The sequence below is a fragment of the Centruroides vittatus genome, unplaced genomic scaffold (assembly GCF_030686945.1).
Source record: "Centruroides vittatus isolate TY-2023 unplaced genomic scaffold, ASM3068694v2 contig_651, whole genome shotgun sequence".
Classification (NCBI taxonomy): Eukaryota; Metazoa; Arthropoda; class Arachnida; order Scorpiones; family Buthidae; genus Centruroides; species Centruroides vittatus.
In genome coordinates, this window is record NW_027122405.1 from 1,995,223 (window position 1) to 2,009,528 (window position 14,306).

General features: G+C 30.2%; 1 protein-coding gene across 5 annotated transcripts in view; it reads right to left on the reverse strand.

Moving 5' to 3' along the window:
- The window catches only part of LOC136979905 (putative leucine-rich repeat-containing protein DDB_G0290503), a 157,087-nt gene that overhangs the window by 100,487 nt on the left and 42,294 nt on the right, over positions 1-14,306 (reverse strand). For all 5 annotated transcript variants that reach the window (XM_067275938.1, XM_067275937.1, XM_067275936.1 and 2 more), the window contains 4 exons: positions 12,759-12,890; positions 4,110-4,292; positions 3,241-3,372; positions 957-1,142 (listed from right to left, as the gene is read on the reverse strand). In XM_067275938.1, coding sequence (XP_067132039.1) covers positions 957-1,142; positions 3,241-3,372; positions 4,110-4,292; positions 12,759-12,890 — 633 coding nt within the window. The remainder of the gene's footprint in view (positions 1-956; positions 1,143-3,240; positions 3,373-4,109; positions 4,293-12,758; positions 12,891-14,306) is intronic.

Genomic DNA, 14,306 nt, shown 5'->3' on the forward strand with positions numbered 1-14,306 from the left:
AATTTAGCAAGTGATGGCACCTAACACCTTTCTCTATTGCCAAAATTACATAGCATTTAATTATTAATAATAGTAGTAATATAGCCCAAAATAATCTGGCAATCATTTGGCCTTAATGTATAACTAGTGGGTTTTAGCTGTTGATATTGGTTATGATTAATTTAAGAATCTTGGAAATGCTATAGAACTAAACAACTTCCCAAGAAACATTTATTAACCTGTACATATCATTATTTTTGCTTGATATTTAAATTAATTAAAGTATAAAGCAAGAACAATAAATTACATTTTCAAAATTTATAATTCCATTTAATGTATTATAAAAAACTAAAAATTCACAATGATCTTCATTACCTATATTTATCTCACTTATAAGAGACTTAAAAAGTTATTATTCATCATTTGTTTATCATTAAAAAACAAAATTAGAAATAGTTTCATTAACAAAATGAATCTATTTCTATTTATAGACTAAAAAAGTGATGAGGATCATTATTTTAATTAAAATAAAAGCAGTTTAATTAGACAAATTTTAAAACTTAAAATCTGTAACATTGTAACTATTACATTCAATTTATTTTTATCACCACATTCTAACTGCACATCTCTAAACTAACAAATAATATAGTACTTTTAGAAATATCTTACGAGTTTAAAGGTAAACAAGAAAATATTTGATTAAATTATTCTATAATTTTTAATAACAAAGAAAGAAATTATTGTATATCTATTTAACAAATGGATAATACCTAATAAAAATTTATTGTCAGATATAAAAATCATTAAAAAGTTTCTCTCTCCAATGACCTTAATAGGTATACTTCACAGCTTTCTTAGAGACCAAAAAAAAGGTAAACTAAGAGAGATTTTCGTAGTTTTTTTTTAAATTCAAAAACAAAAAAAGAAGTATATATGTTAAGTTTAAGTTAAAATTTAATAAATCAATTTTTAATTACCTTGGTAAATAAAAGGAATTTGGTTTTCAAAATATACAAGAATTGGAAGTTCATCATCAATACCATATTCTCTGGCAACTTCTTCATCATCAATCCTGACAAATAATAAGCCTTTATCATCAGCTTCATCATCAATATTTTCTAATTCCTTTAAAATTTCCTGTGATGTTGGATTATCTTTATCATCTGAAAAATAAATTTAAAATATATTCCAGCTTAAAACCAAAATTCATTTTATATGATTTTCAGATCTATTCTAATTTTATAAATATTTAGTAATGATGTAACAAAGATTCAGTTGTCATTTAATACTTGATCTATTGAAAAAAAATGTTCATAATAGCCTAACACTTTTTATTTTATTACTTTGATATTCAATTATTTTAGATGCTACATATTTATTTTTGTATATCACTGTATAGCAAAGAAATCTGATGATTATTAATTCTTTAATTGCTTATTTTACCAAACTTGTAAAAAAAAGTTTATGGAAAATCTTGTTTTTAATCTAAATAATTAATTAATTAAATAAATTGCATTTTGAAACCAATATATTTTATTTTAATATTTTCCTGAAAGCAACAAATAGCTTAATATTTAATAAATATAAACATTTAATTTTCACTATTAAACAGTGTTTTGAAACAAAAACAACTAAGTCCAGTTCAATTTAATATTAATAAATAAATATTAAATAATTCCTAAGTAATTATTAGCTTTAATTATAGACCAAGAATCTTGCAATTAAAAATTGGCTATTAAAAAATAATGTTTTAGGAAATGCTGTGTTTTTGAATTCTATGAGCATTAAAAGTGCTTTCCTTTTATTCATACCCATCATGAATTATTCAGAGACATAGAAGATAACCAGAACCATCCATGAAAATTTCTGAATATTCGATTTAGATCCAAACTCATATCTACCATTAATTAACAGGCTTATAACTTGTCCATGTCAGCTAGTCACATTTATCAATGAAATGCTGGTTAAGATTTACTAAATTTTCTAATGGTAACATTGAAAACTGTAAACTGACTTATTGTAAAAAAATCACTTCTCATAAAGTTTTTTCATAATAAACTATGATCTGAAAATCATCCAAAAGGTTGAGTGCAAGTTATTTTGGCTTAAAGAACAAGATTGTGGAGACTGTTTTTTATGTACTTTATATTAAGCTCCTAAAAGGTGCATTAGCTATCTTACATTATATGAGCCTCTTCTAATGCAAGATCTTATTTTATGATAATTCCCCTATTTTGTGATCTTTCTTTGCATATCACTAATTATTGTTTTCTTTTCAGAAATTTATATTCAAATATATTCTGTGTTAGCTAGTGCGAAATTTTTATTGTCAAAAGACCCATACAAAATGGCTAAGAAAACTGAGGTTGAATTTGAATACTTTATTATAACCACAGTATGGAATACATTTTGTGTCAATGTGCGATTAAAGATGAATGGGTGATGATAATGACGATGAAAAACACTGAAAAAAGTACTTTCTGGTTTTGATAGGGATGCCTAATGATTCACTTAAAGAATGCTTTAAAAGTAGCTTGTTGATTCACTTGGTAGTGATGAAATTCAATTCTGAGTTAATATAATCAAAAAATATTTTAAATTGTTATTTAGAAACAAGAGTGAGAATCAAACCTTCTTAAATTCTATGAATTGGAATTGGAGTCAGGAACTTAGTCTACTGACTCTGCAGCCTGTTAAAGAGAACTGTCTGCTCCAAACAGCATGAGAAGAAAATAGAATGCTAAATGCTGTAAAGCAGTTTTCTGAAGCCTTACTGTTTGTTTATTTTTTGTTGATTATTCTTATTAAAAATTCACAAAGCATTTATACTTATTATTCCCTTCAATATTGATATTTTCAACAGTAAACATTGTAAATATTATTATTTACAGATTTATATTTATAAAGCATTATATTTATAAAATATTAAATATAGTAAAAAATTTATCAAATTTCTAAACAAATTTGAAAATTATTTAAAATAACTTTTTCATAAATACTTTTTCGGTATTAACCTACTACAAATTAAACATATTTACATTTATGAAAATGTAACCTCATAAAAATATAATTTGCAAACATTGGAAAAATCATCAAATATCAAAAATTTAACAAACATAAATTGTCAAATTTCTTTCCATGGGATACTATATTATTAGATGAAATTAATAATATAAAATTTAAATAGTTTATTAATTGGAATGTATGAAAAATAAAATTAAATATTTTTTAAAAGAAAACAATAATAATAAAATAACTTACAGAAAAATACAGCTAAATATTCAGTTTTTTCAATCATCTGATCTAAAACTTTATCTGTAATATCTTCTATTTCATCTGCATTTTTCTGATGGATCAGCCATTCCAAAACTTCATATTCATCTGTTAAGTCACCTATAAGAGATATTGAAATTTTGATTTAAAAAAATGTTTCACATTTTCATCAATGACAAATTCCATGACTTACTAATCATCAGTACTTCTGAACATACTAAATATAGAACAAGCAATTATTTAGTGTGACATCATCACAATGCCAGACTGTAATTTTTAATCATATTTTCAATTTATTTTATTTAAAATATATGCTCTCCACCTCAAATTAGTAGTGTCTTGCCCCTGTACATCACACTTTTCCTAATAACAACACAGTCATGCCAGTCATCTATGTAATTCTGTACTGGGGAACAATTTTTGAATTAAAATCATGTCACTTCCAGTCTAGATCAAAAATTCATGCATAGTTAATTGGGCCTCCTGCCCCTAAGCTTTCCATATTTGGTCTTGACTTTCATCTATCTAACACTGTTCTTGAGATTAAGGAAGGACAGACAACAGTGAGAATTTATACGTCTGCAATTTGAAAATTGTAGCCCAAACAGTATAAACAGTAAATTATATTGATAGTAATTATTCATTGTCATTACTACATGCAAATGTTAATTACTAAATATTTATTAAAAATAATGGCTGATTAAAACATTAAAGAATTATAATTGACATGTTGCCAATAACATTTATTAAATTTTGTTGGCAATGTGTCAATTATAATTTTATATTAATAACATAAAATCATGTTAAATTATATTCAATACTGTATATGTTAATGAAATGTAAATATAAATATTTACCTTCATAAAAATAGGGTATTTGGTTTTCAAAATAAACAAGCATTGGTAAATCTTCAATCCCGTATTCATCAGCCACTTTTCTATCATCAATTTTTACAAATGGAATTTTATTTTCATCAGCATCATCATCAATATTTTCAAGTTCTTTCAAAGCATTCCGGCAATCATCATCATGCTCGTCAACTACAAAAAATAGAATAAAAATATAATTTTTCAAATTTTTTAAAAGCAGTGCTTTGATATGATCATTTAATCAGTATCATATTAAAATTTAAATTTAAATTTTTATTTCTTCTTCAAATCTTTATATCAAAGTTTAATTCCATATGACAACTTTCCAAGCAAACATATTAATCATTATGTTATAATAGAGTTACAAACCTATAATAAATTTTGTTGTTTGCTGCCCTCATTTTATGCCTGTCTGATTTATGCTGATTGATAATAAAGCTGAAAAGCTGGTTTCAAAGTTTCTGCAAAATTTTCTCAAAAAAACTTTTCCACAACATGTAGAATTGTAAGGAACTGAGTCCGAACGTTATTTTTATTTTATTATTATTTCCGTTTTATTATCTTTTGTTTGGGGTTTATGTTTATTTAGGATGAAGGTTCCCCACCACTCTCTTGTTAGTAATGAAAAATGAAGATAAAACAACTCACGGAGAAATAAGTGCCGTAGGAAAAAATCTTGCACACTTGCGCTGCCCGGCGGAAGTAACAGTCCGCAGAAAAAAAAATGGAGGGGTGTCCCCACAATCACTAGTAGAGAAATACTTGATAAACCGTCTTAAACATCCCAGAAAATTATGATAAATATTTTGTAAACGGTTTATAAGCTTTGTCGGAAACTTAAAGCTGCCAGAACAGAAAGTTAATGTTAGCAACTAAGTATGTAAATAAGAGGAGTAACCCAGCTCAAGTGTGACGTCACCTCACAGTATAAAACCCGTACGTTAACTCTACCTCGAAGAAGGAGAGGTGAGTTCCAAACCGAGGTGAATTCCAAATTGAGGCGACTTTGAGAGAGAGGTTAATTCGAAAGCGAAGTATTTTCTGATAGAAGTCCAGATTGATAATTGGATGATCCAAGGTGTTAAAGAGGAGTTCGATTGACGATTTGACGATATCGAAAGGATTGAGGAAATAGTTTTCTTCGTATAGTGAGGTGACGGATAGACGTTTAATTAGAAAACTATGAACAAAATCTCTTACTAAGTATTTGATTTGTCGAATTTCAAAGGGGAATTACTATTAAGTTAAGCTAAGTAGCTAAGTTTATTGTCGGGTTGACTTGTTGATTTTCGTTAATAAATTTTGTTTGGAATTATTGATATTTGTACGTAGTACGTTCTAGTTGCTAATTAAATATATTTGAACTTTTGATCTGACTTGATATTTGTCGTTATTATTACTAATTTTTCGGTGCACGCTTAAAAGCCCAGGCCTGGCAAACTAATCTCGAATCCGTGTAAAGTACCCGTTAGGTTAATGGAAGTTTCACCGACCGTAATTATAGTTGGTTTCCTAAGCTACTAAAAAAATAGTACTTTACAGAATAATTTTTGTAATGCTAATTGAAAATTTTTATACAGAAGATTTAGCAAATTTGATAGAACATTTAGACTCACAAACAGGAGGAAACAAACAATGATGAACCAGTGTATGTTATACAGATAATAACTGTTGATACCCTTACATGATTTCTTGCTAATGCCAATTCATTGTTTGGAGTGTGTTTCAAAATGACTTTGTAAGGAGAAACTTAAATGAAACCGTAGCATCTTATTATGAAATTCTCAAAAGGAGGAAAAGAAAAACGTGGCAAATAACATTAGATTCATATTTTAAAAAAGTGTATGATTCTCAGCCTAGCCCATTATCAATGGATGACCCTCAATGGGGTCATTATTGCAGAACTGAAGTTGTATTCAGCAACAATGCTTTACAAGACCAACACAGTAATGTGAGAATCTGAATATAAGATTAGTTTATTAGTTTATTAAATTATAAAAATTCGATATAATATTTCATAGTTAAATTTGAAAGAAAGTTAAGAGAAAATGGGGAAATACTATTTCCTTTCCAAAGTGTCTAGTTCCTTTGAAAGTTAGTGTCACATCCGATGACTAAACTCAGACCTCACACAACTCCTTGTCAAATGACCAAAACCTTAACTCCTCATTGGAGGAAAAGTTCAGTATAAAAACATTTTATGCACCTGATTTGGTGTGAATTAACCATACTGTTAGTTCTCCAAAACTTTTACTTTGTGTTTGGTCTCCCTTTGGTTTCCCAATTCCAGTCTAACAAACTATTCTATGAGCCAGGGAACAAGTTATATATTGAGGTATTATATTTAAATAATATTGTAAACTCTCTCTCTCGGTTTTAAAGATATAAGTTACCTAGGTTCAATTTAAAATACTTAGTATTATGTATCTAGATTTATGTATTTCTTTGTTATATTTTACTTATTAAATTCTTTTATTATTTGTTAACCTGTCTAATCCTTTGATTAAGTATGGACATTCAAATCGCTACAATTGGAACTTACCCACAACTTCTCCCCACTCGAAGAAATCGCACCCTCCTATTTTTAGAAAATATTTCATTTATTATTGCAAATTAAAATGCGATATACTAAATAATTTAATCCTAACTGGTGTCGACATCCTGACTAGACCAAGAATTTACGTTTTTTTGTCCAAACTTCAAAGTAAAGTCAGCCACTGACAAAGTGAGTAAGTCTTACTGACTTGTTGCCACTAAACGTTTGATAGATTTTCCCTATTGAACCTGGCTTCTCACACCAATGATATAAAAATTGCATCATTGATTTTGGCTACAAATAAATAAGTTATAATTTCTGTATTATTAATTTATTATTACTTTGTATTAGTAAAAATTTTTATACTACATATGTTATTATTGGAAAATATATATATATAAATCCATTTTATTATGGAATAAATAGTTCTAAGCATACCCTTAAATATACATATATATATATTTTTAGTTTTAGGATATGCCTAGAACTATCTATTCCATAATAAATGGATTTACGGATTTATTTTGAGCCAATTTTGTTTATGCTGCCTTCTCCAGGAATGCATTACTGGCATAAAATATAAAATGAGGATAGCCTGTAATTATCAAGCAAGAGTAACTTAACTGAAGATCTATAAATTTGTCAGAACATAATTATTAATAAAATTATTTCTACTCTTACTCTAAATAGAAAGTAAGGAATAATAAAAGTAAACTCACGCCAAAGTTGTATATACTTCTGATAAATAGCACTGAGTTCAGCGTTAACGTAAATTCTTCTTTTTACTGCAAGCACTTTTGACGAAATTACGTTCGTCGTCTTCAGGCGAATAAGGAAAGAACAAATTTGAAAGTGGCACGTGCCGAACGTTCCAAACCGATAACGGAAAATTTTCGTTGGCAAATTTTTAAAAATAATATATTCTTTTAGCGTTTGGTAACTTCGCCGGTTTGAAGGAGATTTTAAATCGGTGCGACTGATGGCACATGCGCTGAAAAGCACACGCGCTAAATGTGCAACTGTCGGCATGTTTGGGTGTTTAGGCGCTTGTAAAGAGTGACCCAAATTTAACCCATTTAAGAGTGACCCAACCCGTCAACATTACCGTATCTAGGAGCACGGTCCATTCTCATTAGCTGTATATTCCGGCGGTACGGCTTTGTGCTCCCCTTAACCCCTCTACCCAGCCTACGCAGGAGCATATGCAACGACTGAGACATAATCAGTGCATTAGAAAAATCGGGAGTCTACGAGGTGCCACTAGAAAATCCAACAACAGGAGCAATAGAGAAATATATAGGGGCAACAACAAGAATGCTCGCCTGCCGTACCGCGGAACACCAGGACAATATAAATAAAGGAAGACAAACAACAGAGCTGACCAGAAAAGTTCTACAACAAGGTTACACTCCACTGTGGTCAGAAACAGTGCTCCTAAAAAGCTGCAACAATAGAAAAATTACATTCATCTGGGAAGCGATCCTCACAATAACATCAGATGCATGCAACGTCCCCACCCTGGACTTGCCCGAAATTTGGGTCACTCTTTATAAGCACCTAAACACCCAAACACCCCGACAGTCGCACATTTAGCGTGTGTGCTTTTCAGCGCATGCGCCATCAGCCATGCCGACACCCAAACATGCCGACAGTCGCACATTTAGCGCGTGTGCTTTTCAGCGCATGTGCCATCAGTCGCACCGATTTAAAATCTCCTTCAAACCGGCGAAGTTACCAAACGCTAAAATAATATATTACTTTTAAAAATTCGCCAACAAAAATTTTCCGTTATCGGTTTGGAACGTTCGGCACATGCCACTTTCAAATTTGTTCTTTCCTTATTCGCCTGAAGACGACAAACGTAATTTCGTCGAAAGTGCTTGCAGTAAAAAGAAGAATTTACGTTAACGCTGAACTCAGTGCTATTTATCAGAAGTATAGTAAGAAATAATTTTAATTGAAAGAAAATTAAGCAAAATTTCAAAAATTTAAAATTACATTATTTTTTCTCATTTAAAATAATCCTCAAGTAACATTAAATATTCAAAAAATAACATTCACCAACACCAAAATCCAACAAAAGTGATTGTTTGATAAGATTCCAACTTGGTAATCCATGAAGATGGAAACCATCTGTGCCCCCTTGTGAACAAAACTACATCTCTCTCCATTTGTATTGAAAAAGCATTTTAATACATTTATAACAAGCAGATTTGTCAAATATAACCAAATGGTCACCAACCCACAAGATGTGTTAAACAAATTGAAAAATCTTAACTTCCCAGATGACATTTTCCTAACAGTTTGTGACTTTGACTTTATGTTTCCATTTATCCACACAAAACCATGCTTTTACAAACTGCAAGATTTTCTCATATCTAACTTCAATAATTCTACTAAACACATGTCAAACATTCTGGAGTTTTCACATTTAATGTGCCACTCCTCTTTCTTTACATTGGAGAGCACTACCTACATCCAAAAAAGAGATGTAGCTATGAGTAGGCAATTGTCAGGAACTTTGTGTGAGCTGGTTATCCAATTACTGGAACATTCAATCTTACCTTCTTACAACAATCAGATTTTATTAAATGCAAGATACATGGATTACATCTTAATAGTTTTGAGACAAAAACCAAACATGAAGAACTTCCTACTAAAGTATAACAACAATCCATTTGGCCTACTCCAGAGAACCAAGCAAAAACCCCACCGATGTACATTTCTTAGACATTCACATCTCAATTCACCAAGGGAAAAGAATAACTAAGGTATTCCAAAAAGACACATATAGCCCAATCTATATTCTGACCATATCCCACAATCCGTTTGTATATAAACCAGCAGTTTAGCTCTCTAATCTGACAAGCCTATACACATTGTTCCATCCAAGCAGGTACAAAGAAAGAATTAGCATATATCAAGAAGTTAGCTAAATAGCATGATTACTCTGCATGTCTGAGCAGATGGTTAATTGGTGTGATGAAGGACCAACCAGTGGATTGACTACTACCTGAAAATGAAACTTATGTAGCAGTTGCATATGACAGGATCTTGTATTCTGTCCATAGTCAGATTATCAAATGCAGCATCCTCAAAATTGCATTTAAGAGAAGCACTATGATTTTTCGCACTTCTCAGAAATAATAAGGACCCCCAAACCAAAAAAATAGCTCTCAGGCATCTATATTATCCTAATCAACAATCAATAACAACACAGCATTGAATATATAAGAATTATTATTAGAAGCTTCCACACAAGAATCAGAGAACGTGAATATACCATTAAAAAACACCTCATCACCACAGCACTTGCCATTTATGCACCAGATAAAGACATGAAAGTAAACCTAGGCAAAGCAAGCCTAAAATGATTGAAACATGTAGAAAGAATTGAGATCTAGAAGGGAAACATCAGTTAATATAAAAGCCTATAAAGAAAGGTAGGTGGACTCTGCTGTGAAATTGTTAATTCCTCAAATGTGCATTTGAAAGGACTGGATTGGAATAAAGACACATTTGTATGTATTGTCTTTGAGGAATCTTTTTAAAGATTTTTGTAATGAAAAACATCAGTTAATTTCAAATAAACATTCAATTACTACAGCTTGGAGAGTGCTGTTTGTGATAAATTGACTGCTAGTCCATACCAAGCATGCACAGTTGACCGCATATTCTTAAAGACATTTACTCATTTAAAAAATCCAGCAATAAGTTGCTTAATGTTCCCCGCAACATTTGGTGGTGCCATCTGTTATCATATTTTATTAAAAACTTTTTATATTTTTAACTATTATAAAATGGCAAAAAGCTTAATTTTGAGGATAGGAATACTACCCTCAAAATTAATAGTGTGGTGTTCGTAACAAGAGGTACACGATCCCGCGAGCGAAATGGTACGAAATAAAACTTAATACAAAGTAGTTTTATTCTCTCTGAACAGGTTCTTACATAGGATCCCAACTTTACAACTTCTAGAATTTTATATATACAGGAATTAAAAGTTTGTCCTCAAAAAACAGTTATCTTGCACACACGCGACAATCTGACGAGGACCGTATTCACTTACACTAACTTATACTAACTTAAAACTAAAAGAAATTGGAAGAATAGAAGAAATAAGGAAAGATAAGAAAAGTAGTAGAAATACCCGGGTTTCTTTGCGATGTGTCTTTTGGTGGGGAACAACTTCGGATCCCTCTCTTTTGTTACGTTTGTAGCCCTTTTCCTTATAGATCTTTCATCTATAATCTTTTTCTTTCAGACTGAGTCGTCTTTCCTCGATGATCTCTCTCTGCACTTTATCCCCTTAGATCACCCTTCTCCCTTTCTGGAGCACTCCTTTTCAGTTCCTACCTCTTCGGGATTCCAATCCAGACTTCCTTCAAAGTTCTCTTATAGGAATTCCTTCCTATCGATTCCTTGGCTCCTCGTAGCCTCCAATCGTCGGACACTCGATCTGGAGCGCTACCTTCTCTCGTCAAGAGCTCGACCCAGACTGTTCTCTCCCCTTTGTTCACCGGCCCCAGGGCCTTACTTCACCTTTTGTTCTACCTATTGAGGGAAAGATAATCCTTCCCCAAGGGCAAAGAGTTAGACAAAGAGAGTTCTAGAAAGAGTTAGACAAAGAAAGTTCTAGAAAGAGTTAGACAAAGGAACAAAGAAAATCTAAGACTAATTCAATATAAAATATACAAAATATACAATATCATGGCCGACGGCCACAATAGGTTTTATAAAAAATTGTAAGTGATAATAACAAGTAATATCGTCATTGAGTCTGGCCCTACTGAAGATACACACGATTCCCTTTATCTCCCCATCGCCTCTTTAATCATCAAAATTTAATAGCATCAATCTCCCCTAATAGACAAACCTGCCTGCAAAATTTCAGACATTTTCAACAAAAAGCACAGGAGTTAATAAGAAGGTGTATTAAAACCCACATACACATTAACATTCATACATACAGGAAAAAAACCTTAAAATTTTTTGCATTTCTCAACATTTCAAGGTCCCAAGTCCAAAGATGTAAAAATCTGAAGGACCATTTTGTTGACAAATTGCCATATTTCCCCCCTGTTATACATAACAGCTGGAAAAGTAAAAACATTCTAATAGTTCTAAATGTTTAATTTAACTACTGTTCTATTCTATGGAATTAAACCTAAGGATGTCCATTATATATGGATGAAAATGTTAGCTTATACTACATTCACACACAATCTATGACTCACTTTGATCTCTCACAAGCTTGATTGTAACTGTTGCCAGTTGAATGTCATGCTGTTTGCACAGGCAGTCTGCTTGAGAAGAACCCAGCTATTGCATGTGATGATAAAATTGACATAACTACACAGTAAGTCATGAACACCAACAAACAAAATAAAAGTTTTTGTTAGAAACAAATACTTTTTCTTGCCATATATTTAATAATAGCCAGATCACATTGTCTCTCCAAATGTCTTTTTTATTTCTCTGTTGATAGCCTGGCATTTGTTCTACAGCCATCTTGTTTCTTCTCACGCACATGGGATTGTGGGAACTCTCTTATGACTGGATCTAGTTTCAAAAATGCTCATGTTGATCATGATTGAATCTCATTTCAGTCAAAATTAAAAGGGTTGAGAGAGGTCACACCAAGGCACAGTTGCCAATCTTATCACAATGTAGATTGAAATGCTCAATGTGTACAGGGTTACAGTAAAATTTCTAATTTTGCTGGATTTTGGTGTTGGTATTATTTTTTTCTCATTTGTTATTATATTCTAATTTGGAATAATAAAATTAAAAATATTATCACAAAATTTAAGTCTGAAATCATTCAAGAAATGCTGATTAAATCATTTATAAACACCTTGAATAAATACGTAATCATAATTATTAACTAGACAAATATATACATATACTTGTATACATATGTATGCATACATTTAAAATCAAAATTTATAAAATTTCAAAATACAGTATTTCTTGAGACAAAATTTTCCTAAATATTCCTATATTCCTAACAAAAATGTAATTCAAAAATTGTTTTTAGGATTACACTCAATATTAGAAATTATATTTGAAATTCTGATATTAAAGAAAATAGAACGTACAAAACAAAACAGCCAAGAAGTCAGTTTTTTCAATCATTTGTTCTAAAACTCTTTCATTTATTTTCTCTATTTCTTCTGAAGAACTTTGGTCAATTAGCCATTGCAACAGTTCATCTATCATCATTAAGTCTCCTAAAAAAGATAATTACTCCTTATTAAAATTATTGTTTACATTTGATATAATTTTAATTATTCATAAAAAAACAAAGAATGTAAAAAAGGAAATAAATTTTAATATTATATTTAAATAATTAAATAATTATATAATATGAATGCAAAACTACTACATTTCAATTTCAAGTCTTTTATGACAAAAAACACACACTGAGTTTTTATATTGATAACATGTTTATTTCTAACAAACGTATAAAAATATATCCAGATGTTATAAGTTATCTAATTTAATAAAATTATATTGACAATTTTAGAAAAATTTTTTGAAATATTTAAGATAAAATTCTGTGATGAACAACAATAATCCAAAATTTTACAAAATCTGCTTTGTTTTCAATAATGTTCATACAAATAATCTTATTACAAATGCATAAATTCTATCATAAGATGTTTTCAAATTTTCCATAATTTTTTTATTAACTTTTCCTATGTCACATGTTGCATTCACGTATCAGCTGGAATAGATGCCTCATCATCATACACAATACAGTGGTATCTTGTACTTCAAACAACTTCAACTTCAAGCATTCCAGAATTTGAATGCTAAATTTGAGAGAAATTCAATCTGAAGTTTGAACAATGCTTCTATGTCCAAACTTACATGTGCTGTGAAAAAAATGTGCTTGCTGTACAAATTCCATCTGTTGTGTGCCAAAGTCATCCCTCACTCTCACTGTACAATGTCCCATAATAACTAGATAAGATAGTATACCTTCACAAACACTGGAAAATTCTACAAAAAAATAAACTTTTATTAGATTAAACAAATGTTTTTAACAATTTAAAATTATCAACTTGAAGATAATTTCTAGTTCTATCTTCCATATTTATTCTTGAACCTGAAGATGACAAATTAACATTGTTGAAAATGTTTATTTATCTAATTAAAGCTTACTTTTTGCTGGATTTTCTGGTCTTTGTAAAGTTATGCTCTTTATGTGAAAAAATCTCTTGCATTACATTCAACTTTTTTTTTGCTTTTGCTGTGAAAGCATCTATTACGTTATGTTTTTTTATGCTTTATTTTTGATGTGCTTGATTATATATATATAACACCTTCCTATTAACCCTTGCATCCAAGATGAATGTGGAGACAAAGAAACCTAAGCAGAAAACTGTAGTATTGCTGATTGAGATTAAAAAGAACTTATTGAAGAGCATGAAAGCAGTATATATGAAGCTCTATGGGCCATGTTTAAGATGCCAAAGTTGATGTATACAACCAGTATATGCATTTTTCATTTTATTACACAGTATTTACGTATTTTATTTATTGTTTTCAAGTATTAATTTATTATTTAAGGCATTCAACTGTTATTTTATCTTAAATTATGTGTATTTGCTGTTTAAGTTTATCAAAATGGGTATTGTTTA